The 26,187-nt window shown below is 33.7% G+C and overlaps 3 protein-coding genes, 1 long non-coding RNA gene and 1 other non-coding gene across 5 annotated transcripts; 2 read left to right on the top strand and 3 right to left on the bottom strand.

Annotated features, from left to right (window-relative positions):
* Positions 1–2,877: 2,877 nt before the first annotated feature.
* On the bottom strand, positions 2,878–5,712 carry LOC142519818 (ABC transporter G family member STR-like). Its single transcript, XM_075622841.1, has 4 exons — positions 5,205–5,712; positions 4,925–5,104; positions 4,579–4,847; positions 2,878–4,504 (listed from the first exon to the last, which is right to left on the bottom strand). The coding sequence occupies exons 1-4, from the start codon at positions 5,562–5,564 to the stop codon at positions 2,878–2,880; spliced, it is 2,436 nt and encodes an 811-aa protein (XP_075478956.1). The 5' UTR covers positions 5,565–5,712.
* A 2,049-nt stretch (positions 5,713–7,761) lies between these two features.
* TRNAT-UGU (transfer RNA threonine (anticodon UGU)) lies at positions 7,762–7,833 on the bottom strand. The gene has a single exon. It is a non-coding gene; the product is annotated as a tRNA-Thr (tRNA).
* Positions 7,834–7,927: 94 nt separating this feature from the next.
* On the top strand, positions 7,928–12,733 carry LOC142550800 (uncharacterized). The gene is made up of 3 exons (XR_012821411.1): positions 7,928–9,684; positions 9,839–9,943; positions 10,563–12,733. It is a non-coding gene; the product is annotated as an uncharacterized LOC142550800 (long non-coding RNA).
* Positions 12,734–13,991: 1,258 nt separating this feature from the next.
* LOC142550790 (leucine-rich repeat receptor-like serine/threonine/tyrosine-protein kinase SOBIR1) lies at positions 13,992–16,318 on the bottom strand. The gene has a single exon (XM_075659849.1). It carries the CDS (start codon positions 16,072–16,074, stop codon positions 14,176–14,178), a length of 1,899 nt encoding a protein of 632 aa, XP_075515964.1. The 5' UTR covers positions 16,075–16,318; the 3' UTR covers positions 13,992–14,175.
* A 5,113-nt stretch (positions 16,319–21,431) lies between these two features.
* On the top strand, positions 21,432–23,393 carry LOC142550781 (cytochrome P450 71A8-like). The gene is made up of 2 exons (XM_075659841.1): positions 21,432–22,392; positions 22,570–23,393. Exons 1-2 carry the CDS (start codon positions 21,469–21,471, stop codon positions 23,182–23,184), a joined length of 1,539 nt encoding a protein of 512 aa, XP_075515956.1. The 5' UTR covers positions 21,432–21,468; the 3' UTR covers positions 23,185–23,393.
* The last annotated feature ends 2,794 nt before the right edge of the window (positions 23,394–26,187 follow it).

Below are 26,187 nucleotides of genomic sequence, written 5' to 3'. Positions count from 1 at the left end.
AATAATATATAATAAAGTCGCGTCTAAACACATGACATCATAAAATAAGCCATGACATCATAAAATAAGCCAACATATGACTGAAATCAACTATATACAAACAACTCATATCTTCAGGACATGTCCCGGTATATAGATACATATATACACTGAGATAGATCATTCAACCTCAAATCAGATGTGACTTCTTCCAAAAGTACCTTATCTGGTCTCCTGATAACCTGGAGTACCTGTCATTGTCCACACACAAAGACAACAACAACATCCTTTGGGGGTGAGCAAACGCTCCGTATGCAACAACTATAATATATATAACATATATCTATACAATGATATATGATATGCAATGCATGCATGTATTGGAGATTTTAGATCAAATGTCCATCCAATGAGCATGTATCGAAATCAATCGAATTGCTATCAAATCAATGTTCGAGCTGACACACCGACCTCAGTCAAGTATAAGGGTTGATCTGTATGATAGCGTCGACAAAGGTTATCAAATCCCAAATCTCAATCAATCAATCATAGGTGCCACAGATGACTATGTTTTCATGGGCCACATAATACCAAACATAATATCGTATTCGAAACCTCAGAATCAAAATATAATGATATAAAGGTATCCAAAGATCATAACTCAACGTGCATGTCATGTAACGATGTATGAATAAAATAGTGCGTATTAACAAAATATTTATTTTATACATCGATCTATCAATCATGAATGTCGTGTATGCCATAACAACTCAACAAATAAGACATATAGACACATATTTTCATTCAAATCAATCAATCTTATATCTTATGACATAGACACTGTCATATCTTACTCGGTCGCAACATACCTCAATTCTTCATTTCCAATTCAATGTAGCTGTAGGATTTCAATACAAAAAATCTATGTACGTAATCAAAAGATTTATTTCAATCAATAAATTCATTCAAATACAATACTAATTGCATATTTGAATATATCCATACATTCTATGCTATTTAATTTAACCTTTTTATTATTATGATAATTATATTGCATTATAAATACTAATAACTCGTTATTCTACCATCATTATTATACATCCAATCATTTACAATAAAAATTTCAAGTTTCAAAATTATTTTGAAACTTTGAAAATTCATATAAAATTGAAATCATAACATAATTTAAATCCGACTTTGAAAGTTAGTTTCTTGTCGGCTATTACATCGCATATATTGATTTCGAATTCTAATACATGGTACTCCAGCAATTCAATAAATAAAAATTCTGAATCGAGAAGAAAATTACCTTAAAATAACGCTCTCAACACGAGGATTCCGAATATATAATTTGTTTGAATTTCAACAACATTTCGAGGTAGATTCGCATAATAAAACTTGATTTCGTTGTTTTTCTCCCGAAGCTTCAGCGGAAATGAGAAGAATGCAGAGAAAAACTCATTATTATCTACTTTATATCGTGTGCAGCTAAGGCGGTGCGTGATATCTGCAGCAGCCGCGCGCCTAGTTCTGTCCGGAAGTGGGTTGAGATTGCTTCGAGTGCAGGTGCACCACTTCCTGAGCACGTGTCCGATTTTTTGTGTCTGAAACACTATTTTATATTTCGAATTAGTAAAAATGTCAACATGGAATGTCTTGGATTTTATTTGTCGCTTACCTCACTTAATTTGGACCTCAGACACGAAGGTTACGCGCATTCTCTTGAAATATGGGTGCAGGAACTTCAATGCACACGACACATTTCGAGGTGATTTTTCCTCTATTTCCAAATGGATTTGGGCAAAACTCGAAACATAAAAGTTTTAGTACTATGTATTAGATTTTTAATGAACTTAGTTTCTTCTCATTTGAAATAATACTCAGATAATAATACTAAAAACCATAACATATGTCACTTTTCTATTATGGTTAGATACACCTTTCAAACACAAATCAATTACTACTACAATATTTCATTATCACAACAAATTTTCTCACTTGATTGTCAATATTACTTCATACACTCAATAATATGACAATTTCTTGAATTATTGAGAATCAAAATATGATTGACGATAATACGATATGAGGTCCTTACATGTTCGGTTATAAAAAATTCGAATCAAATCAAGTTTATTAGTTTTATTAAGTAGCAAATAAAATCATTAAAAATTAGAAATCAAATTAAGCATAGGTTTACGGGTTGGCTAATTTTTACAAGAGTAGGTCTTTTGTGAGACGGTCTCACAAATTTTTATCTATGAGACGGGTCAACACTAACGATATTTTCAATAAAAAGTAATACTTTTAACATAAAAAGTAATATTTTTTCATGGATGACCCAAATAAGAGATCCGTCTCACAAATATGACTCGTGAGACCGTCTCACACAAGTTTTTGTCTTTTGACAAACGATTTTTCATTTTGATTTTTAGTCAAATAAAATAATTAAATTCATCACATATTAACAAATATCAAGATGATATAAATATTAAAAGCATTTAACAATATAATGTACAAAAATTACATGATATTTTTAGAATAAGAAATTTATATTCTCAAAATGTTTCACTTTATTTGAAATAATAATTTTTTTAATATATATAACAATTTTTTCTTTTAATAAAAAAACCAATCCATAGGTGATTGATTTGTTCTGTTAGATTCAGTTTTTGCCCGCCCCTGCTACAAATGAAGATTGCCTTTTATGTTGGATCATAAATGGAGTAAAATTTAAATTAGAAGGAAACCAAAAGATTGTCAAATTCATATAAAAAACTTAAGAGCCAAGCTCTACCATGTTAACATGGGAAAGTAGAGAAAATTGTTGGATAAGGAATGGAGATTCGTAAAATTATTTTATTCATTATTTATATCAATATTTTACATATTCGAACTTCATTGTCTCTGATTCTTGGAATAAAATCTAAGAACCACATAGAAAAAGAGTCTATAAAGAAGTCCCCAAGCCAACAAGATGCCTATGTCAATCCATATACTCTCAATCTTGTGGATATCCATTGTGAACAACACATCTTCACCAATCAATTTGCAGTCTTCTTGCAGTGTTTCCGATGTTGTGTTATGCAATCCGCTGATCTTCAGATCTCCCAAGGGACCGGGCGACAACTCCTGCTCGTTACCCTTGTAACAATTCGAGCCCTTGAATTCATTTATCAACAATGCTTCAAAAGGGTATTTGATTGCGGAGATATAATGCAGCCATTGCCAATATTTCGGAATTTGGGATGGTTTCAAGAAAAATCCACAAGTTAAGAAGAAGAGAGCTGTTGTAGCTATCACTACTGCATAACCAGTGATGTAACTTGGAACCAGTGCACTCACCAGCATCACGTAAGCATTGGTGGTTATTAGAGAAGCATAGAGAATTAACCAAAAGTAGATTATACTACTTCGGAGACGTAGTATGAATCGAGTTATCCCTGCAAATGTGAAGCCTTGGATTGCGAAAAACGGGAGGTAGACGATGAGGGATGAGATGACATAAGATGAAGCACGGTACGAGTTATGGGACGTTTCTCGGATGAAGATGAATCTTTCTTGGATGAAAGTTGGGACAGCATCATTGGAAGAAAAAAAGACGAGGCAGATGGAGAAGATGTAGAAATTCAGGAGACGTTTTATTGTTTCGAAGTCGTAGTGGTGGAGATTCTTGAAGAGGGACGATAGAACCAGAGCCATTACGGTCAAGACTATCTCTCTTGATAGGAAAAGCTCCGGGGTTCGAATCACATTGAGTGCAGTACGCCAGGAAAGGACCATAACCTCCCGGAGCCAAGGGTTGGCAAATTTCTGCATGTTCTCCGGTTCGTCAAGAACCTCCTCTGCAATGTAAAGTTCTTCATAAGAAATGGGAAGTGAATTAGGTCCTTGGGTGGTGGCCACTGGGGCCTTTGTTTTAGTACGATGATGATTGGAAATATAACTTCTTGAACTGGACATCGGTGTCATTGCTGGAGTTTGTCGTGGGGTTCGTGCTGGAGTCCAGGTTGGGGGACGTTGTGGTGTGTACCTAACACCCTGGTAGAGCCAAACTGGGAAGTCTTTATAGAAATGAGAAGCTAACCGAGGATTGCCAGCTCCGCTATGAATGCTCATTGGCGTACGAAAATTCTTGCTGCTTCTTTCAAGGGAATTGTCAAATTCATCATCATCATCAGTGTAATTGAATTTTGCAGAGTTTGCTTGAGGTGTCATGTTTCCACTCGAAAACTGGCTGCTATGTAGGCTCAAGTGCTTACTCCAGGGGCTCCTCACATGGGGTGTGAGGGGGAGTTTAGGCCTTTTTGGTGGTTTTTGAATAGGAGTTTTTGCAACTTCATCTGGTTTGATGCCATCACGTTGATAGAGAATGAGTGGATCGAGTCCAATTGTCGATTCATCGTACTCTTTGATAACATCGAGGAGGTATTCTAGGCTGTTCTCACCATCCGGAACAGGCCTCGAAAATCCAGAAAGGTATGAAGACAGAGCAGTTGGACTTCCTGTATACATCAGTCTACCCCTGTAGTCAAATTCGTTATAAATATTTGCAAAATCTTGGATGATACAAAACAACCCGTAGTAATTAATACATACTTTGCAAGGACAGTGATACGGTCCAGGAGCATTTGGATCCGGGAAGAAGGTTGATGGATAGTCAAAAGAACCATGCTTCCCCCTCGGGCGATGTCCCTTACCTTTTCGATTACACTAAAAGCACTTGTAGAATCGAGACCTGAGGTTGGCTCATCAAGAAACAGCAGTGGTGGTTTGTGGATTATGTCGATACCAATTGACACCCTCCTCTTCTCTCCACCAGAGACCCCTCGAGTAGCATCGTTGCCGATGTACGTATGACATACACTCTGAAAGAAGGTATTTTTTCACAAAACATGGAAAGAAAGTAAAGACTGGGATGAACAGAAGACGGTGAAAGATTTACTGTCAAACCGAGTTGATCGAGCAGCTCGACAACACGTTTCTTCTTTTCATTAGTGGATATCGAAGGTGGAAGCCTCACTTCCGCTGCAAACATGAATGTCTCGAAAACCGTCAGCATGGGAAAGAGTTGATCATCTTGCATGGTATAAGAAGAAATCATCTTCATATAGCTAGTTGTCACCTGCAAAATGGATCATTCTTTCTGAATTTTAAATGGACCTGAAATTCGTCCGTAGCTCATTCTTTTCAACATTCGGAGAAATATTCGTTAATAAACTTACCTGTTTACCATCTATCCTGACAGATCCTTCAAGACTTCCCTGAGCAATACGGCCGGCTAAAGCATCAAGTAGCGTTGATTTTCCAGCTCCACTTGGCCCTAAGATAGCTAAGATTTCACCTCTGATTGCCTGCCCCGAAATGTCATTTAGAAGATAAGCTTCTTTTGCAATCCAAACACCATCTTTCTTTATTTTCTTCGTGACGGAGTAAGACAAGTTCTTGAACTCAAGGCCATGTCCCGGTATGAGCTTTCGAGTAGGCTGCTTTACGACGTTTTTGTTTCCCCCCTGTGAGGTTTTATCCAAGTCTAGCAAGCACTCGAGGCTCCGGTTCGTGTCTTTACGAGCAAATTTTGCCATCTTTTTTTTTTAAAAAAAAAATCAAGAAAATCACTCCTGAGTACTCTTATTTGTTGGCTTAGCCAACTCACTCTTTACTGCTGAAATTTCCAAATGATGTATATATTAACGGAAAAAGAAAAACTTGGAATGTTGCCGAATTGTTATCAAACAAAACAATATAATTAAGAAGCAAAAATATGTACAGGTAGCAAGGCCGTAAGTTAGGAATTGCCGTCTGTAAGCTTAGATGTTTCAGAATTGAATTGTTGGATTGTGTAATAAAAAGACAGGCACTTTGTCTTTTGTTACTTTGTACCATAAAGAGTTTCTTGTTCCAATAGAATGTTAGAAAAAACAATGCCAGTGATGCTTCTTTTACACAAAATTACATCAATAATCAAGCTTAAGTTGAAAATTTCATAAATCTTCAAACATGTTATGTGGCCGTTTAGAGAGGGCTAAATATACGATGGAAAAAAATATATATTTTCGATTTGAGTTTTGTAATTTGTCAAACTTTGGTTTTCATATTAACACATCGTGTATTGTTTATTTGACATCGATTTTTTTGTGCGTGACTTATATGACTCGAATAAACTATATATTGTACATACTGAAATTCATCTAAGCAATAACAAAGTGACATAATAAACCAAAAAATGACACCCCATATTTTAAAAATGTGAGGAAAAAATCTTGTCGTTTTTTTTAATTTTTGTTCAGGTAAATTTTAATATGTATAATATAGGTTTTATTATCGTCACGTAAACATGTCAGCTTACAAAACTAAAATAACTCTGACAAAAACTTGTGTGAGACGGTGTCACGGGTCGTATTTGGTGAGACAGATCTCTTATTGGGTCATCCATGAAAAAATATTACTTTTTATGATAAGATTATTACTTTTTATTGTGAATATCGATATGATTGACTCATCTCACAGATAAAGATTCGTTAGACCGTCTCACAAAAGACATACTCAGTAAGTCTAAAACACAACAACTTACAAGACTAAAATAACTATTTTTCCAAATATATGCTATTCTGAGTTAAATTTAGCTCAAATACTACAATTATACAAACTACGATCCTATATTTAATTGATTAAATAAATAAAAGTAGTTTTACATTCTGGTTATCTAAGCAATGATAATTTATTGCCTGAGAATATTGGAAAATTCTATGTCTTGTTCCGTAGGAAAATTCCAAGACTTGTTACATGGGAAAATTAGAAACCCCTTTCATTGACTTAAAATTCCAAGACTTGTTACATATATTTTTAAATTAAAACTTAACATCCACCTAATATTAATCCGTCATACCACGGACCAATTCATGTCTAAACTTTAATATAGTAATAGATAAACTAATTAATATTAAGTGAATACACACACACACACACATATTGCTCTATTAATTTTTATAATTACCATATTACCTCTATTTTTATTTAAATTATAAACTAATCCTTATTCTATGAAATAATTACAAATATTTGATTAAACAAAAACATATTATAAATAAAACAAATATTGTATGAATAGGTCTCTTGTGAGACGGTCTCACGAATCTTTATATGTGAGACGAGTCAACTCCACCGATATTCACAATAAAATATAATATTTTTAACATAAAAATTAATAATTTTTCATGGATGACCCAAATAAGAGATCCGTCTCACAAAATATGACTCGTGAGACCGTCTCACATAAGTTTTTGACTTAAATCAAATATTTGTGCAATCTTTTGCTAATTCGTAAAAAAAAATTTGAAAAATTTGTTCATCCCTGCTAGAGCTTGGGCTAATGTATGAAACATATTGAAATTTGAGAATAAAAATTAGATATTTCTGTTACATTTATTTATATAATTAAATTTATAAAAAAAATTAAGTACAACAATTTTGATTGTTAAAACATAATTATAATATTAAATCCATAAAACATAATTATCAGTTTGTTATTATGTATTTAAATTAAAATATTATTATATTATATGTTTTGAATTTTATTTAATTACTTTGGTAAAGAATAATATTACACAATAAAAAAAAATAGATTAGAGTGGTCTGACTCGTTCGGGTTTATAGTTTTCGGGATAATATTATTTTAAAACCCTTTTATTAACCGAACCCGAGCTCACTCAAATTGAAACCCACAAGTCTATGCATCATCCATTTAAGTAATTCCCAAAAAAATAATGTTCGAAAATTGGTTGCCCCCATGCAGGATCGAACTACAGACCTCCAGTTTACAAGACTGGCGCTCTACCACTGAGCTATAGGGGCATTTTCAACTATATTTTTATTTTTTATATATAATCCTAAAAACCAATTTTGACTTTTTACTTCGTAAAATTTTCATCATTCATCGTCCATGGAGGAAGATCTGGAAGAACATACACATTCTATCCTGTATATCACTCCCAATTTTGTAATCATTTTTTATGTCTTGATTTTAAATAGTAATTTAATTTCTAACGTGATTGTGGTTAAGGATGCGAATGATAAGAGATTCTATGAATGCAATTGAAACAGGATTTGATTCGTTAAATTTTCGGATTCGTTTGCAGAAGAACTGCCACGGGTATCACGATTTTCAAGCAAATGCTCTTTTCTGCCCTTTCTTTTTCAAACACTCTGCTTTGGATAGATCCCTTTTCGTTCTTTTTTTTTTTTTGCTGCACAGAGCGGGATAAGAATGAGAACTCGCAAAATGTGGATGCTGAGGTTCATTTCTATATTTCAATTTTTTGAATTTAACGACCTTATTGTTTGTACTTTGTAGTTAGATTTCAGTTCCTGATATTCTTCTCTCGTTCTTGTATTCCTACGGTTTCATGTTTGATTGGATAGGCATAAATACGAAATTTTACGGGTGTGAGACGCCTAATGTTGAATTTAATATGCATGTAAAACTTGTTTGTAGGAATGACTAATTTCAAATACTATTTTATTGGTTGTTTGATTTCTCTACTTAATTGTCAGTAGACAGAAGCAAGCACGTCTAAGAAAAAAAGGTTTAATGGGGGTAAGAAATCTTTCAATTAGATTATTTTCCCAGTTTTCCTTCTCTGAAGTATTGTTTATTTGTTGGGCAATAGTGTTAATCTTGTGAATTGGGTTTCTTGACATCTTGGGTTGGTTGGAAGGATTTGGTTTGGAGCAAGAGATTTGATTTGGGGATTTGAAGTGGTCAATTTGAAGTTCACCCAACATTAAATTAATTTAAGCAATCAAATGAGTTTGAAACCAACGGATTTGAAGCTCAAATCCCTCAATCCAAGTGCATCCTTAGTGCATAGTTATGCAATACAGTTGGGAAATAGCATATTATTTTGTTGTTTGAACTGGATATTGGGGGTTTATAGGCATGTGATTATGCCCAACAAAGCAATATTTGATGTTATGTTGCAAATTACTATACACATTATTTGAATTTGTTACGGTGTTTGTAGGAAAGTTAGTATGGCTTTGAGAGTTCAATCCATTTTATGTTTGAAGGAATGTTAGTCGCACTTTGTTGTCTATTATGACTAGAATCAGTGTTTGATGAAGGTATTGATTTGTTCCACTATTAAAGTAGGTGGTATTGAGGAGTCAATCTTTGAATAAAATGTCTATGCTCTCAAGATAAATGCTACTTTCCATTGATTGGCTGTAACTAAGATTTCAACCCAAAATCAAATTTTTCAAGCAAAAAGGAGGATTTGAATGGTTGAATTAGACCTTTTTCCTTAGTTTTTCAGATAATTTCTCATTTGATTCATGTATGTGATCGAAGATATATATTTTTACTGATGCTTAGGTAAGTAGTATAGGCTGTTGGAAGCCTTTCAAGGTGGCCTTATTGTCCTTTTGAAACAAAAAAGTGCAAATTTTCAAGCAAATTCGCATCATCTGTTTAACACACATGCTCGGTTAACTGCTTGATTATTTTTTACATATTTCCTTGTTTTGTACTGCTGCCACTCGGTCAACTAGTCAGGGTTAGTCTTCTTAAACCCTTTCTGGCACATACTTTGATTTTATCTTTACTAATCACCGAGTTATAGTAATTTGCTTCTACATTGGTATGGAATGCAGCGAACTAACATGCATGGAAGCTGAGTGGTGAATTACTCCCGATTTTTGTTACAGGTTTGACATTTCGTAAAAAAATCCGTTTTTTTCAATCTAGTTTTCTTAGAAAATACCAGCATGTTTATATTCATAAGTCAGCTGTCCTATGCGATGGTATTTGCTCTCTTTAAATTTTACCTTTCTAATAGTTTTTTCCTCTGCTCTGTGATAGAGGCTATTCGACGAGCTGCTGCCATCGCTGAAATTGAGGGTTCTCCTAAAATAGATGCAACATATTTAGAGATGATACTTCCACAACTACTTTTAGATTAATAAGGTACTTTATAGGTCTATCCTGCTAAGTAATCAAGCAAAGTTTGAATTCAAAGCAAGCCAAATTTGAATTCAAATAACAGCATTTTTTAATTATAAACACATGTGTTGATTAGTAAAAAATTATTAGGTTTGATTATGTATGCAATGATGTACAATTTTTTGTTTTCTTCTTTAAAATTTACCTATAAATATCATTCATTCATCTTTCCAAAATCACGTTAAAACACAAAATCATCTCATATACTATCACAAGTGAGTTGAAAAAGATGATTTAGTGTAAAAATTTTAATGAGCGTTTATCTTTGGAAGAACTAAGATTAGTAGAGACAAAATGAGTGTTAAAATCAGAGTGTTTAGAGGTTTAGAGTGGACGTATACTAATTTTGGGATGAACCACTATAAATATTGGCCACCATCTTATTCCATTATTGATATTTTTGTGATGTTTCGTTCCAATGTTACCTCAAATATTCCCCGATATCCGAACAACTAGTATCAAATGGATGTTCTGAAATACTATAAGGAGTCATCGTATGCTATGTGGTTGCAGCTTAGTTTGAACTTGCACTTCAGAAAAGGCTTTCTAAACAGTATTAGGGAAGTTGTTTTTTTGTGTTCAGGTTTTGACGATTAATTCGTTGGTAGCAGTCACAAAAGATGGAGGTATGTACAAGCAAGATGATTAGCCTTTGGCTCTAATTATCGACTTTGGAAAATTAAGATGAAAGATCTTTTATTCGTCACGAAGATGCACGTATCGATGTTCAGCGAGTCTAAACCAGATGATAAATCAGATGCAGAATGGAGACACTACATGCCTCGAAAAGTGACAATAACATATTGTTCTATTTGAGCAAGCTTGTCCAGGTTCAATATAAAGAATGAACTATGGTTGCAGATCACCTGAACGAGATTCAAAAATTCGTGAGCGATTATCAAGTATGGACATAAAACTTTATGATGAGGTGATAACTCTGATTGTGCTAGCTTCATTACCAGAGTCTTGGGAGACTCTGAAGGTATCACTCACGAACACATCATCATGAGGAGTCGTGAGTATGAACTTCATCAAGACTGGCATTTTGAATGAAGAAATGATGTGGAGGTATCAAGGAGCCTATACCTCACAGTCAGATGTTTTGCCTGCTGAGTGCAGGAGATGTGGACTCCCGAAAATCAAATTGAGGCATGGCAGGAGGAGCTATGTCATGGCAGTTAAAGTTGAAAAATTGTGTAGCATTGTCAACCACTGAAGTGGAGTTCATTGCATCAACTAAGGCATGCAAGAAGTTGTCATGGATGAAAGGTTTCTTGGAGGAATTAAGTTTTGTGCAAGATCTATGCAAATTACTCTTTGACAGTCATAGTATAATTCATATTGGGAAGAATCCTTCAATGCATTCAAGATCTGACTGTGAGGTAGATGCTTTTGGAGATATCCGCTTCATCTCTTCATTCAAGATGTCACTTTTGATGAAGTTCATAATCATGATTCCTCCTGGTGTTGTGTTCGTGAGTGATACCGGAAACTCTGGTAATGAAACTATCACAATCAGAGCTATCACCTCTTCATCAAGTTTTATGCTCATACTTGGTAACTGTTTCACGAATCTTGAATCTCGTTCAAATGATCTGCGATTCTTTGTATCGAATATGGACAAGTTTGCTCAAATAGAACAATTTGTCGTCGTCACTTTTGGAGGTATATTGTGTCTTCAACTTCGTCCAAAGTGTACGAGCACATGTCTCGTTACAAATGTAATTATACACGTTATCATCGACAAATTGTCGGATGTAACCGCAAACTTGCTCCTGCTCAAAGTTCCATTCGGCATCTGGTTTAGACTCGCTGAACACGGGTATGTGTATTTTCGTGAAAATTAGAAGATATTTCATCTTATTTTTCAAAAGTTGATAATTAGAGTTATAAGTCTAATTAATTTGTTTGTACGTACCTCCATCTTTTGTGACTGCTACCAATGAATTAATCGTCAAAGCCTGAATATAAAAGAACCCTAATACTATTTAGAAAGCCTTTTCTGATGTGGAAGTTCAGACTAAGCTGCAACCACAGAGCATACGAGAACTTCCTATAGTATTTCAAAACATCGCTTTGATACCAGTTGTTGGGATATCAGGGAATATTTAAAGTAACACTACAGTGGAACATCACAAGTAATATCAACAATTGAATAAGATAGACACCAGTATTTGTAGTGGTTCACTCCAAAATTGAGCTTCGTCCACTCTAAGTCTCTCAAAGAGATCACGTCTTTATTAATAACAAAGAAGACGAGAATTTAGAATACAAAGTATTATAACACTCTTATTTTAACATTCAGTTTGTCTTTACTAATCTTATTCCTTCCAAAGATAAACTCTTCTTAAGAAATCTCACATTAAATCATCTATTTCACTTCTACACTTGTGATTCTAGACGAGAGAATTTTGTATTTTGGTATGATGAAAAATTGATATGTATTTATAGGTGAAGTTTAGAAAACAAACAAATATATATCATTGCATACATAATGAAACTTAACATTTTTTATTAACTCAAACCAGATATTAATTATTTATAAAAAATGACGTGCTTTAAATTCAAATTTGATTTTCTTTGAAAAAATGGCTTTATTTTTTAGCATAATCTTGTCCTAGTGTGTTCTATTTTTGCTTTTTAAATCTACATCTTGTAGTGTCCACACTACTGCTTTCATTTTATTCCCCCGATAACTGTTTGGAAAAAAAAAATTGATAATGGTCTTGTCGATGCATTGAAGAACGCAAATTTCATTTATTAATACACGGACAAATTACGTTTTTGGTTCTGTAATTTGCACTTTTTCTAATTTTAGTTCTGTTATGAGACAATTTACGTTCTTAGTCCAGTAATTTATAATATTTTCCAATTTCAGTCCTTTTCCCCCAAAATTGAAATATTCCTCCGGAAAATGGGACAAATTACGTTTTTGGTCCTGTAATTTGCACTTTTTCTAATTTTAGTCCTGTTATGAGACAATTTACGTTCTTAGTCCAGTAATTTATAATATTTTTCAATTTCAGTCATTTTCCCTCAAAATTGAAATATTCCTCCGGAAAATGCATAGCTGGCGGTCGGAATGCTGAGCTGTAATTTGAATTGGGGTTTTTGATTTTTGGTGGTCTTTTCAAAGTTCACGTAAGTAAATAATATAATAGAAAAAATAAAACTAAATCCACATCACTTTGAAAAATAAATCCACAAACATATTCCAAATTTTTTTTTAGAAAAAGAGTACAACAATTATTTAAACATAATCTCTGAAAGTGACTCAATCTTTAAGAAAGCCATTCCATTGCTGATACATTATCGAACCATGGTTTTGAATGGTTGTCAATGAGGAAAATGTTTGCACTGAGGAAAATGTTTGTACTGATACATACATTTTCCGGAGGAATATTTCAATTTTGGAGGAAAAGGACTGAAATTGAAAAATATTATAAATTACTGGACTAAGAACGTAAATTGTCTCATAACAGAACTAAAATTAGAAAAAGCGCAAATTACAGGACCAAAAACGTAATTTGTCCCATTTTCCGGAGGAATATTTCAATTTTGAGGGAAAAAGACTGAAATTGGAAAATATTATAAATTACTGGACTAAGAACGTAAATTGTCTCATAACAGGACTAAAATTAGAAAAAGTACAAATTACAGGACCAAAAACGTAATTTGTCCTTAATTAAAGTAATTCAAGTTTCATCATTTTATAAATTAACTCAAGCTTCATTATGTTCGATTCATGTTCTTCAACAAGAGAGCTCGATTGTATCCGCAACAGGGGGTTTGCGTGTTGTATGCCTGAAAGCCGCGCAGTGTGTATGAATTTCGAGGGGGGAGTGGTGGCAGTTTGACTGGTAGTGTTAGGGCGGCAGTGCTTTCTGGGTTTAACTTATGAGTCAATTTCTTCACTACCTTATACAAAGACAGACTTAATATGAAGTTATATTTTATACACGAAAAACTTTGGAAATTTTCTAATAAATGAAGAGCTAGCTACTTTGTAGGGAAAATGAAGTAAACTTTCATACGGACAATCTTGAAAATCACATTGATATTTTACAATCATTAGGATTTTGGGAAACCAAGCCAATCTGTAAATTATAACAAATATTTTACAATGGACTCAGTAAAAGGTACAGGCCATTCGTCAATGACCAACAATTTCACAATAATTGTAACTTCTTGAAAAATCAATGCTTGATCTGAGATAACATGCATCTAGCATCTTTGCTATTAGGCCTTTCTTTGGGATTATCAAGTGTGCAAAAGCAAGCGACTTTCAGAACCAACAGCATCTGCTCCTCGTACCCATTCCCCAGAAGATTTGGATCGAGCGCCCTCTTTGGGTCTTCAGAAGTCATCACATTTCTCATCCATTTCACCAAACCAACCTCCTCTGTGTGCTGGAAAAATTCATCAGATGGAAATTTTCCTGTAACCAGCCCACCGAGCAGAACCCCGAAGCTGTAGATATCGCACTTATCCGTGAACCTGAAAGTCTGGTGATACTCCGGGGCGATGTAACCAGCGGTTCCGGCTATGTTCGAAGTCGTAACGTGAGTTTTATATTCGGGTACTGCTTTGGCAAGACCGAAATCTGATATTCGGGCTTCCATTTCGTCGTCCAGGAGGACATTTGCGGGCTTCAAATCCCGGTGAATTATCCGAGAAGTGTGGTTCATGTGGAGGTACTCGAGGCCTGAAGCGATGCCTAACGCAATCTTGAATCTAGTCCGCCAATCTAATTGTTTATTTCCTTGAGACACGTGTTGCATGTAGTCTTGTACGCTTCCATTTTTCATGTACTCGTACACGAGGAAATGGCAATTGGGCCTTGGCATGTAGGCTAAGAGGGGGAGTAAATTCTTGTGCCTGATTTCGCCGACAGTTTGAATTTCGGATCGGATTTGGCGCATCTTTTTGTCCAAAAGCTTGCTTTCTTCGTCTGGGTGTTCCTCTGAGTCTCGGGGGCTGTGGGATACCTTTTTAATGGCGATTTCTTTTCCATCACTTCCCGGTAGAACAGCTCTGTACACTTCTCCACATCCACCTCTTCCTATGATTTCAAGCGAGGCTAATCCATCTTCTTCTTGCAGGAAAGCTAGGTCCTCAGGATTCTTGATAATGGGGCTGAAGATTTTTAAGCTTTTGTCCTTTCCACGCCCTTTGATCAAGAACATGATCAGCGTATAAATTAAAGAAAACACAAATCCAGAAGCACTTCCTGCTAAAGCTCCAGCCAGGAATCCAACAATCCAGCCCACTATCTTCCTTCTGTTTTTCTTGGGCTTATGAGGTGCCACTACTGCCCTGGGAGATGGGGCAGATTCTTGACTCGAAGAAGGTCCCATAGCTGGGTTTGTCTGATTAAATTTTTCTGCAAACATGTAACGTCTCGGGATTGAGTTTCTCTCTTCCGCAAATTTTGCAGAGAAATCCTCCACTTGGTTCATCAATGGCAATGGACCTTCGAGTAAACTGTTTCCAGAGATGTTAATGAATCGGAGATTCCGAAAGGATCTCAAAGAAACAGGTAATTTTCCAGCAAACATATTATCAGCGAAATTGAGCTTTTCCATGTTAGGAAAGTGCTTCAAGAATTTCAGATTGCCAGTGAACTTGTTTGATGACAAGTCGAGGACCCGGAGGCGGACCAATGATGATAATCCAGGCGGGATTTCACCTGAAAACCGATTTTTCGCGACATTTAGGAATTCAAGTTTTTGGCATTCAGCAATTTGAAATGGGATTTGGTCAAAAAAGTGGTTGTCTTTTAAGGAAATCTCTTTCAGCTCAGAGAGCTGCCCTATTCCAGGGGAGATTTTTCCTTTCAGCTGTTGGGACTCAAAGACAAGACGAGTGATTCTAAGAACATATGAATTGTTTGAGATTCTTCTCTCGCAGAATATTCCGGCGGAATCACATGGATTCCTCTCCCCAGCAGTGCGGATGCCAAAATCTCTGCGGATAAGAGAGAGAGCAGCATGATCAGGAGCGTGAAGATTCAATGTTGACTGAACAAGGAGAATGATCATGAAGAAATAAAGGATCAAGAAACTGAAACGGATTCGAGGTAAAGCCATTTTCATTCAGTTAGCATAGCTTGACTTTACGGGGATGAGTCCTCTGGTGGGCAAGAGCAGAGTGGCGGAGATGGGGGAGGATTTTAGCTGCAGTAGATGTGAGGTGTTTATTTAATGGCGCACAAGAGTTGACTTGGAAAACTCACAAGTCTTCGCTATTTGCATTGCCGTGTGGAAAGAAATACAGGTGCTGATGTGCATTAGCGGGTCCAAGCTCCAAAATTTTCTTGTCGCCCAGTTTGAATTTCATTTTCAGACCCTGAAATATATATATATATATATATATATATATATATATATATATATATATATAGTTTTAAAATGTTTCTCATCTTCCGTATTCATCTCAATGTCTGTCAATGAGGTATCACTCATATATTGAATGTGATGAATTATATCCAAATTATATATACAGTAGGTGTGTCACCTCATTTGTGGATATTGAGATGGACACGGTGGATGAGCAACATATCAAAACTATATATATATGGATTATTTTGATTGGTAATTAGATGACAATTATTGTTTCATCATGTAAGGCTACGCCACACCCGGTGGATAATAATCCTTGGGTAACTACAAAATATATTGACCACACATGAAATGAAGTCGGAACCACGCAATTGGACAATTGAAGCCTCCATCGGGAGTGTAGCTATAATCAACCTATTGAAAGGCCTTTCTTAATTTTCTCATGTGGATAGACTAGTTATTTTTATTAATGTACATAGGAAAATTAAAAAGAGACAATTTTTTTTTTTTAAAAAAAATTGGTTTGATACGTAAGCGAACCCACCTAGCTATATTTAAGAAATAACATCCCTATGACTGTGAGGCAGGCTATAGAATTTGGTTTCATCGACCAAATAGGAATTTTCGGGATTCGATTCATTTCCCGAATGTATAGATGGCATAGTGAGTCTGTCTATGTGCACACAAGCAAATCAACATATAAGAAGTAAAAACCTCGTAAACTCCAAAAACATTGATCCAAAGAAAAACACTCGTATCCAAAATTTCTGTTGAAAACAAAGGCAAATCCAGTCGAACTACCATTAAAAAGTCAACTATTTTACAGCCCGCGAATTTCCTTACCAAAAATAATCACGAAACACTCGACTTGCTCTTGTCTTGATCAAATAAAAAAACTGCTGCTAGGCCTATGTCTTTCTCCAGCTACATTCACTTTAATTTTGCAACCTATTAGGCCATCTCCAATCTTGCACCGCAAGAAATTCCATCTCCATCCAACGGGGGGCTGCGCTATTTTAGCAAAACAGCGCAGCCCCTTCCTCTGCAGCAAAGCCCCTTGTAATTTTTTTTTTTGTTTTTTATTATAAATTTGTATTTTTTTATTATAAATATTTATATTAAAAAATATAAAGATTATTTAAATAATAGTATAATATATATTTTTATTATTTTAATAATTAGATATTTAATAATAAAAATTAAATAATAATTATTATTGATTTTTTTAATATTAATTTATCTATTTATGTTAATTATTAATAATTAAAGAATAATTTGAATTAATGATTTATAAATAATGTAATTAAATATAAATATAAAAAATTAATATAACAATATAATTCATAACTAAATTGAAACACATAATTGAAATACAAATGCAATTTGAAACACATAATTCAAATATAATAAATTAATATATGTAATATAAACATTATCCATAATTAAAAATATATTAAATAAAATATAATTTGCATTCATTCATAGGTATCCTATCTCTCGGTTATAAAGAAGAATTATGATACATGAAGTTGTCTAAAGGAAAGAGATTCATATGCCTCTCCGGTTCCTAAGGACTCTCTCCCCTTTAGTGCCGGCAGAAGTAGACGGGTACGACCTCTTGATTCTCAATGTCATAGAATGGATAGGTGATGTTTCCAACCGGAAAAGACGAAAAAGAAAAAATAAAGAAAATAAGAGCGGGTGAAGGAGTTAGAGATCTGTGCCTAGACCTTTCTTTTAGGTCTAGCCGACTCTAGCTCATAGGTGGAAGTGAGAGTTCGATTTGAGACTTATTACTTAACTTAAAAGTCGAAACAAGAAGATCTCAGCTAGCAGCTGAGTCTCCCCCACAAGCTTATTCAGCGGATTTATCGCCGGAAACGAACCCACCCACAATCGAGATCATAGACTGAACAGAAGGAGCTGCTGGGCATGTCCCACTAGTGGAAGAAGAATTCCTTCGAAGAAGAGTCCAGTTAACCACTCCTATCATTGGCTTCCCGCATCCTCTGCATCTAGGGTTCTGGCTTTAATCGGCGTAACGACTGCTTGCCTTTGTTAATGCCTTGCGACTGAAATTTCCTTCAAACCTGTCAGTGTGAAATCAAGCTTAGGAGGAGTGATCCCTCAGAAAGAATGGTCCATTGGTCAGTCCTCCGCTACGAAGGGAAAAATGGTGTTTTCCGAAGGTGCGGGAGGCTCATTAACTGGTCCTCCGCTACCTCCGCTCCTAAAAAAAGGAGCAACGTCATCCCATCCCATCTCAGAAGAAGAAGGCGAGTCTCCTCCCACGAGCACATGACTATGAAAAAGAGAGAGCGCGCCCCCTTCTTAGAATTAGAACCCATTGAGGGGGGCCGCAGTGAACAAAAAAAGAGGGCCGTCTCGGCGGAAGAAAAAGGACATTCCATTTGGAAGGGCTGATCTTGTTTACTCAGATTCCTTCTGGTACTGCTTTCAGACAGAGACCTTTGACCTAGGAGATGACCTTTTTGCCCAACGAATTGAACACCGCCGGAGTCAGCTAAAAGTTCACTCTTACGCTGAAGCTCCTGGTTAAATTGCGGAGTCTGAAACTACAAGTTAATATATGTAAAATAAAAGGAATATTTCGAGAATATTTTTTTGGTGTAAGATTTGATTTAAATGGATTGGAGATGGATGTTGTATTTGATGCAGAAATCGCACTATTTTAGAGTAAAATTTATCATCAAATTACGACTAATTTATATATCATTACTATTATTAAGCGCAAGTTTAGTTTTTTATCATAAAAAAGTGTAAGTATATTACAATTATTAAGTCTAAGGCTAATAGAGAGAAAATACAGTGTTATGCTCTGATTTTTTGATTTTTTTTTTCCTTTTAAAAAAACATTATTTCGAATTGCAGTTTAGTACTTCAATAATTTTTACAATTATGATATGAGTTCTATATAAATATAATCAATTCAAATCACAATATAACGATCGTTAATTTACAATATATTACTCTTATTTGAATATAAATCAAATTAACTATAAATTATATAAGAAAAAATATACAGACACACAAACGCGTGACAGTGCATTGATATAAACTAAGTATGAGAGAAAGACTGTGATTACCCATCTTTAAATCAACCATTATCTGAAAAATAAAAAGTAGGAAAATTCCATGCTACCGTAAAAATTAAAGTATGACATACAGAGTAGAGTCAAGATGCATTGGAAACATGTTCAGGATTGGAAATTTCGGACAAAATCTGAAACAAAATTTGAAAGACAGGCAAGGAACGATTTAGATTCTAGATCATGTAACATTAAAAAAAAACATAAACATTAATATGAGAATGTCTCACGCGTCACCTGACACATGAAAAAATATATCTCCGTGAATGGATCTTAATTAGACCTAGTTCGGCACATTGTATCGATTTTTCCAAATAATATTATAGACTGTATGTAGGTATACCGAAATTTCGACGTGACATAAGTTTCATATGGTTCTTACGAAAAAATTCTATAGGCTGAAATTTCGGTACGATATCGATATGATACCGTTTTTACCAAAAAAAATTAAAACAAAATCGTGTAATTCTCATTACAATAATAACAAAATATCTTCTGACCATAAATAAACAAAAAACAAAAAAAGACAAAACAAAATAAGTTTCCTATAGATATGTAGGCTTGACGCGTCTCACAGATAAATATTTGTGAGACTGTCTCAGAAGAGACCTACTCAATTTTAGTTGGCAGTCACATATCGAACAATAGAACTTTATAATATCTACGTTTCTAAAGAGTAACTTTAAAAAAAAAAAACATACAAGATAAGCATGAGTATGCTCAAAACAAAAGTGCTACATCAAATATATAACAAATTGTTATTATAAAAAAATATAAGTTAGTTGCAAAAAATAGCGTCATGTCCTGTAATTTTTTTGAAACTCCAACATCTCAAAAGACCTGCAGATTTAAAGACTAAATTTTACAAATATTAGGATTTAAACAAATAAACATAAATATGGTCTTACTAACTATAATTTTGTTGAAACTCCTTCGTCTCAAAAGAACTGTAAAAGTTAAAAACTAAATTTAATTAAAAAAATTAGAATTGAAATAAGTAAACATAAATATAATTTTACTCTTCAAGTTAGTCCAAAATGGATGAAATATCCTTGACAATCATTGAAAGGATTGGGTACCTAATTTCATTTCATTTTCACTACTCCAAAAGATTGATTACATCGTTTTTCAATCTAATCGACCAAGTGTTTATCCACTCCATGAGATAAGTGTGACATACCGAAATTTTTGATATTTTTCCTCGCCCCTAACTTTAATAAACAAATAACATGTGTTTCCCGGAAAAAAAAATACACTTTAACTAAAAAACAATCTATTACTTGAATGAAATTGATGATAATAAATTATTTTTACGTTACGTTATTTAATTGTGGATGAAGCTTACAAAAATTTAAATTGTGACATTTTTGTTTAGTTTTGCGAAGATGATAAGAGTCCAAACCACGATATTTCTTACATCTTCGGACGCAAAATCTGTTAATATATTTTATAAAAGAAATTTAATATAATAACTAATAATAATTTTAAAATATAACATCATTTAGTGGGGAACACTTTGAATTTGTCAACACCTACTCTTGTACGTACATTCCAGAAATAAGATGTTGAGGGTTCGAATGAGTGAATGAAATATGATACATAAGAGTATATAGATGACAAAAAGTTGTGTGAGACGGTCTCACGAGTTGTATTTTGTGAGACGGATATTTTATTTGGGTTATCAATTAAAAAGTATTATTTTTTATGCTAAAAGTATTACTTTTTATTGTGAATATTGGTAGAGTTGACATATCTCACATATAAAAATTCGTAATATCGTTTCACAAGAGACCTACACATTGCAGAAATACTCACGGATTGGTCGGATATGTCGCATATGATTTATTTAATATATATATATATATGTGTGTGTGTGTGTGTGAGAGAGTTACAAACAATTATATTAATTTGGTTTGGTCAGGAATAAAAATACGATAATAATAAAAAATATTGATTAGGCGGTGCTGTGCCTCTTTAATATATATATATATATATAGCTACTCGTGCACACACAACTCGTACCTTGTAAATATACAGAATGTATGAAATATTTGCGTCGCATCTCTTCATAATCCAATCTGCTCTTTTCTCCTTGTTCTTTATCATACTAAGCTTCTTCGTTGGAAATCGCTGGTTTCGCAAAACGGTTGGCAAGAAATGGAACTTACCTCCATCCCCTTCAAGATTACCAATACTGGGAAATCTTCACCTACTGGGCAAGTTGCCTCACCGAAATCTCCAATCCTTAGCCAAGAAACATGGCCCACTCATGCTTCTTCACTTAGGCAGCGTGCCCACGCTCGTCGTTTCATCGGCAGATGCAGCTAAAGAGATCATGAAGACACATGATCTGAAATTTGCAGACAGGCCTGATTCCAGCGTCAACAGGCGGCTGCTCTACAACTGTAAGGACATATCGGTGTCGCCGTACGGCGAATACTGGCGGCAGTTGAAAAGCATCTGCGTGCTTCAGCTTCTCAGCAACAAAAGGGTTCAGTCTTTTCACTTCATAAGGGAGGAAGAAACTGGAATCATGGTGAGAAAGATAAGAGATTCTTCACGTGGTGTGGTCAATTTGAGTGGGATGTTCGTTGGGATAACTAATGATATCGTGTGTAGATCAGCTTTTGGTAGGAAGTACAGTGAAGGGGAAAAAGGGGAGAGATTCTTGATGCTTTTGAAAGAATTTTTGGTGGTTTTGCAGGGTAATACAGTTGGGAATTTCATTCCATGGCTTTCATGGGTCGATTGGATCAATGGGTTCGAATCGAGAATGAATAAAGTTGCCAAAGAAATGGATTATTTCCTGGAAGCAGTGATTCAAGAACGCTTGAAAAAGGGCCAGGAAATAATTAGTACTGGTGCTGGAGATAACTTCGTCGATATTTTACTTGGGATTTTAATGAATAATAATACTACCGGAGTCTCCATTGACAGAGATAGTATCAAAGCTATAATTTTGGTAATTTTCCAATTCTCGATTAAGTTTGTTTGGGTTCATAAATTTTTTAAATGTTGATTTTAGATGTAAGTTTAGTGTTGAAGTAAACGCAAATCCAAAGATAAAAGTTTCCGTGAACGACTTAACTATAAACTAAATGTTTAATGCAAATATATTGTTTTTTTTTGTTATTCTTAGGATGTTTTTGTTGCCGGGACCGATACAACTGCGACGGTTCTAGAATGGGCTATGACAGAGCTCCTACGACACCCTGCAGTCATGAAGAAATTGCAAGATGAAGTAAGAGGGATCCTTAAAGAAAGACAACAAATAACAGATGATGACTTGGAGAAAATGCATTTTTTGAAAGCTGTGATCAAAGAAACTCTTCGTTTCCACACTCCAATCCCCATGCTCGTGCCACGTATCGCTCGCGAAGATGTGGAGATAAATGGATACGACGTAATGGGCGGGACGATGGTGATGATTAACGCTTGGGCCATCGGTAGAGATCCCGATTGTTGGGACGAACCCGAAAAGTTTAAGCCAGAGAGATTCTTGAATTCTGCAATAGATTTCAAGGGCATGGATTTCAAGTTGATCCCGTTCGGAGCTGGGAGGAGGGGTTGTCCAGGGATTTCATTTGCCATGGCTAATAACGAGTTTGTGTTGGCAAACATTGTGCATAAATTTGACTGGGAATTGGCTAATGGAGTTCTTGGGAAGGATTTAGACATGAGGGAAAGACCTGGGGTTGCCGTTGGTAGAGCTACTCCTCTCCTCGCAGTTGCAACTCACCGTGTGGTTGAGTGAAGTGTTTATCCTCATAAATAAAGGTGGCTCACAAATTTATAATATAATCGTATTGTATTGATATTAACGACAAAATCGTGTTGTAGTCCAATAGTCTCGCCCTTTATCGGATTAGTCGGTTCTCCGAGTTCGATTCCTCCACCCGCGTGAGTTGTAATTAAAAAAAATGTCATTTGTCAACGATACAAGAAAAAACATTATTCGCTTTATATTTTATACCAAACCGTTTACATTTGTAAATTTTGAAGCTTAATTTTAACATTTCGTTACACTTCCCACTTTTCAGAATCTTGCTCTTAAGGCGTAATGCATTTATGTGTTCAATTTTTCAAGTGAACAAAAATAATATAAATTTTTAGCAGATCTTGATGGGAAAATTATATTTTTAGTATTGTTCAATCAATAGTCTTTGTATATATATTTTCATTTTTTCCAATTTCGATCTTTTTTTTCAAAAATTAAAATTAACCATCAGAAATTGTTTAGCTGAAAATCTTGGTTTTTGATAGCAAAATAGCACATGTTTTTTTTAAAACAAAAAACAAAAAAACACAAGCAAGTAATTTTGAAAGAGTAGGTCTCTTGTGAGACGATCTCACGAATCTTTATCTGTGAGACGAGTCAATCCTACGTATATTCACAATAAAAGCAAAGTCCACCGAGAAAGATGATGATTTCAAGTTATAGTTACGGAGTATGGATATTTTATTAATTTATTGTTAATTTTATTTTTAAACTCATGTACATTTTGATTTTTCTTTTTTATTTTATTTGCTTAAGTATGGTTAAAAAAAACTACATGGACTGATTATTCACTAAAAACCAAAATTAAAAAATTCATTTTTCATCAACTAAGCAAATTTCAGACCACATTAAAACTATAAATTAAATCATAGATAAACTAAAAAAAAAAAAAACACAAGTTAGAAAGACCAAAATGTAAATTTCTCCAACTGCTCGTTACAGCGAAATCAACCACAGTTAGTGGAAAACCTACAAATATAAAGGGAAAAACGCCTATAGAATGCTCTCTCAAGACCTACAAATATTTAGGGAAAAAAATTTTAGTTTACGTTTTTATTTGTTGATAATAAATATATAAAAATTCACGTGAAACAGTCTCATTAGACAATTTTATAAGATATATATCATATTTGGGTCTTCCCAAAAAATATTACTTTTTATGTCAAAAGTTTTAAATTTAATTGTAAATATGAACATGATTGACTCATCTCATAAATAAAAATACGGAGACTGTCTCACAAGAAAACCTACTCAAATAAATATATATATATATTTTAAAATAGGCTGAATAAAGATTACATAAAGTTATTTTGAAATTTTAAAATTTAGAATGGCAAGTTTGATAGTGTTCTTCCTTTTATAAAATACAATCTTAATTTTTTTAATTTATTTTAATACATTTGTAATTATTAGAACTAAAAATAAAAGTTTGTATATTTTTGAAACTAATATTACATATTTTTATGTTAATCTATTACTATTATTAAATTTATTTATAATAAAGCCAAAAAATTTTGTGTCATGTTTTGTTTTTATAATTAATAAATATATTAATAAAGTGTGAAGTATATAATGCACAACTGTGCCTTAATGAATAAAATATCTATTTCCTAAGCGAAAGTTGTAGTCCCTATTTGGATTATTTTTCTTATTTTTTTAAAATTTATTTTAAAAAAATTACAGATTAATATCTCATTTTTTTGTATAAAAAAATATAAATCAAATTAATTGTCACTTGTTTAAAGAGATAGTGTATAATTTCTCCTGAGCCCGACGAATAATCTCATATCCGATCCGAATGGATGGGGTTATGGCACGCTCAATTAAGTAAATAGATAATCAAATATGAAGATTTTCAATTATAGAGATAGATAGGAATCTACATGTATCTATAAATGATTTTTCTATTATGATGATAATTATAATATGTTTTTTGAATGATATTATTTTAATAGAATGCAGAAAATTATTAGTATAAAGTTGATGTTATTTTTATAAGTTAATAATGTTATGATAAATTATTTATAATATTTTATTATTTTACAATTTTTAATTTGTTAATTTTTATATTAATTTTTTTATTGTTCTAAAAATTTAATATATTTTAAAAATTATTCGAAATGATTTAAATTTAAAAAAATATAATTATAGATGATAATAAGATCTAACGTAATATTTTGTCAATCCAACTAAAATCCGACAGTTGTAGTTTATGTGCTCATAAATTAACCCAACGACAGGTCAAAATCCAACCAGCAACGAAAACGTTAAACTTAGGGATGTAAATGAACCAAATATTTGCGAGCTAGTCGAAGCTCGGTTCGATAAAAAGTTCGTTTGAGTTCGTTTGTTAATCATATCAAGTCAAGCTCAAGCTCGATTTCGAGCTCGAAAAATTAATCAAACCAAGCTCAAACCTAAAGATACTCGGCTCGTGAGCTCGCAAACATGTTTGATAATAGGCTCGCGAGCTCGAGCTCGGCTCGTTTAGGTGGCTCATACGCTTGAGTTTGACTCATTTGTTGAGTTGACAAATAAAAATATTAGTACTAATGTCAATGGAAGGAGTTGAAGACAAGACAAATAAAAATATTAGTATTAATGTTATTATGAACTTTGCAGGATACTTGACTAGTTGTTATTGAAGATGATTTGGTAATTCCTGATTTTAATGGATTCTTTGACGTCATCCCTACTTTCTCACCAGACTTAGTTAAAGTATTAAAAAGGTGAAATTATTTCATTATTATTTATATGATGATATCAGTGTATGATAAATATTTTAGATGTATTATTGGAATCTTCAATAATATATTGATTTATGTTTTTTAACCCTTATTTGTGTCATTTTGGTTATTTATGAATGTATTTACATTTTTATGTCTGATTTAAAATTAGTTTATAAAAATATTTAATTTTTAACAAACTCGAATCAAGTTCAAACTTGAGCTCAATTTTATGTTTTACGAGCTCGAAAAC

This window comes from Primulina tabacum, chromosome 1 (genome assembly GCF_025594145.1).
Source record: "Primulina tabacum isolate GXHZ01 chromosome 1, ASM2559414v2, whole genome shotgun sequence".
NCBI classification, from domain to species: Eukaryota; Viridiplantae; Streptophyta; class Magnoliopsida; order Lamiales; family Gesneriaceae; genus Primulina; species Primulina tabacum.
The sequence above is the reverse complement of the archived record's forward strand: the minus strand, read 5'-3'. Positions and strand labels throughout refer to the sequence as shown.

Excerpts from the sequence above, each read along its gene's own strand:
- LOC142519818 (XM_075622841.1), bottom strand. The coding sequence starts at position 5,564 with ATGGCAAAATTTGCTCGTAAAGACACGAACCGGAGCCTCGAGTGCTTG. Across the intron at positions 5,105-5,204 it reads TCAGGATAGATGGTAAACAG|GTGACAACTAGCTATATGAA; the intron begins GTAAGTTTATTA and ends TCCATTTTGCAG. Across the intron at positions 4,505-4,578 it reads CGTATCACTGTCCTTGCAAA|GGGTAGACTGATGTATACAG; the intron begins GTATGTATTAAT and ends ATTTGACTACAG.
- LOC142550790 (XM_075659849.1), bottom strand. The coding sequence starts at position 16,074 with ATGAAAATGGCTTTACCTCGAATCCGTTTCAGTTTCTTGATCCTTTAT.
- LOC142550781 (XM_075659841.1), top strand. The coding sequence starts at position 21,469 with ATGTATGAAATATTTGCGTCGCATCTCTTCATAATCCAATCTGCTCTT. Across the intron at positions 22,393-22,569 it reads GTATCAAAGCTATAATTTTG|GATGTTTTTGTTGCCGGGAC; the intron begins GTAATTTTCCAA and ends TGTTATTCTTAG.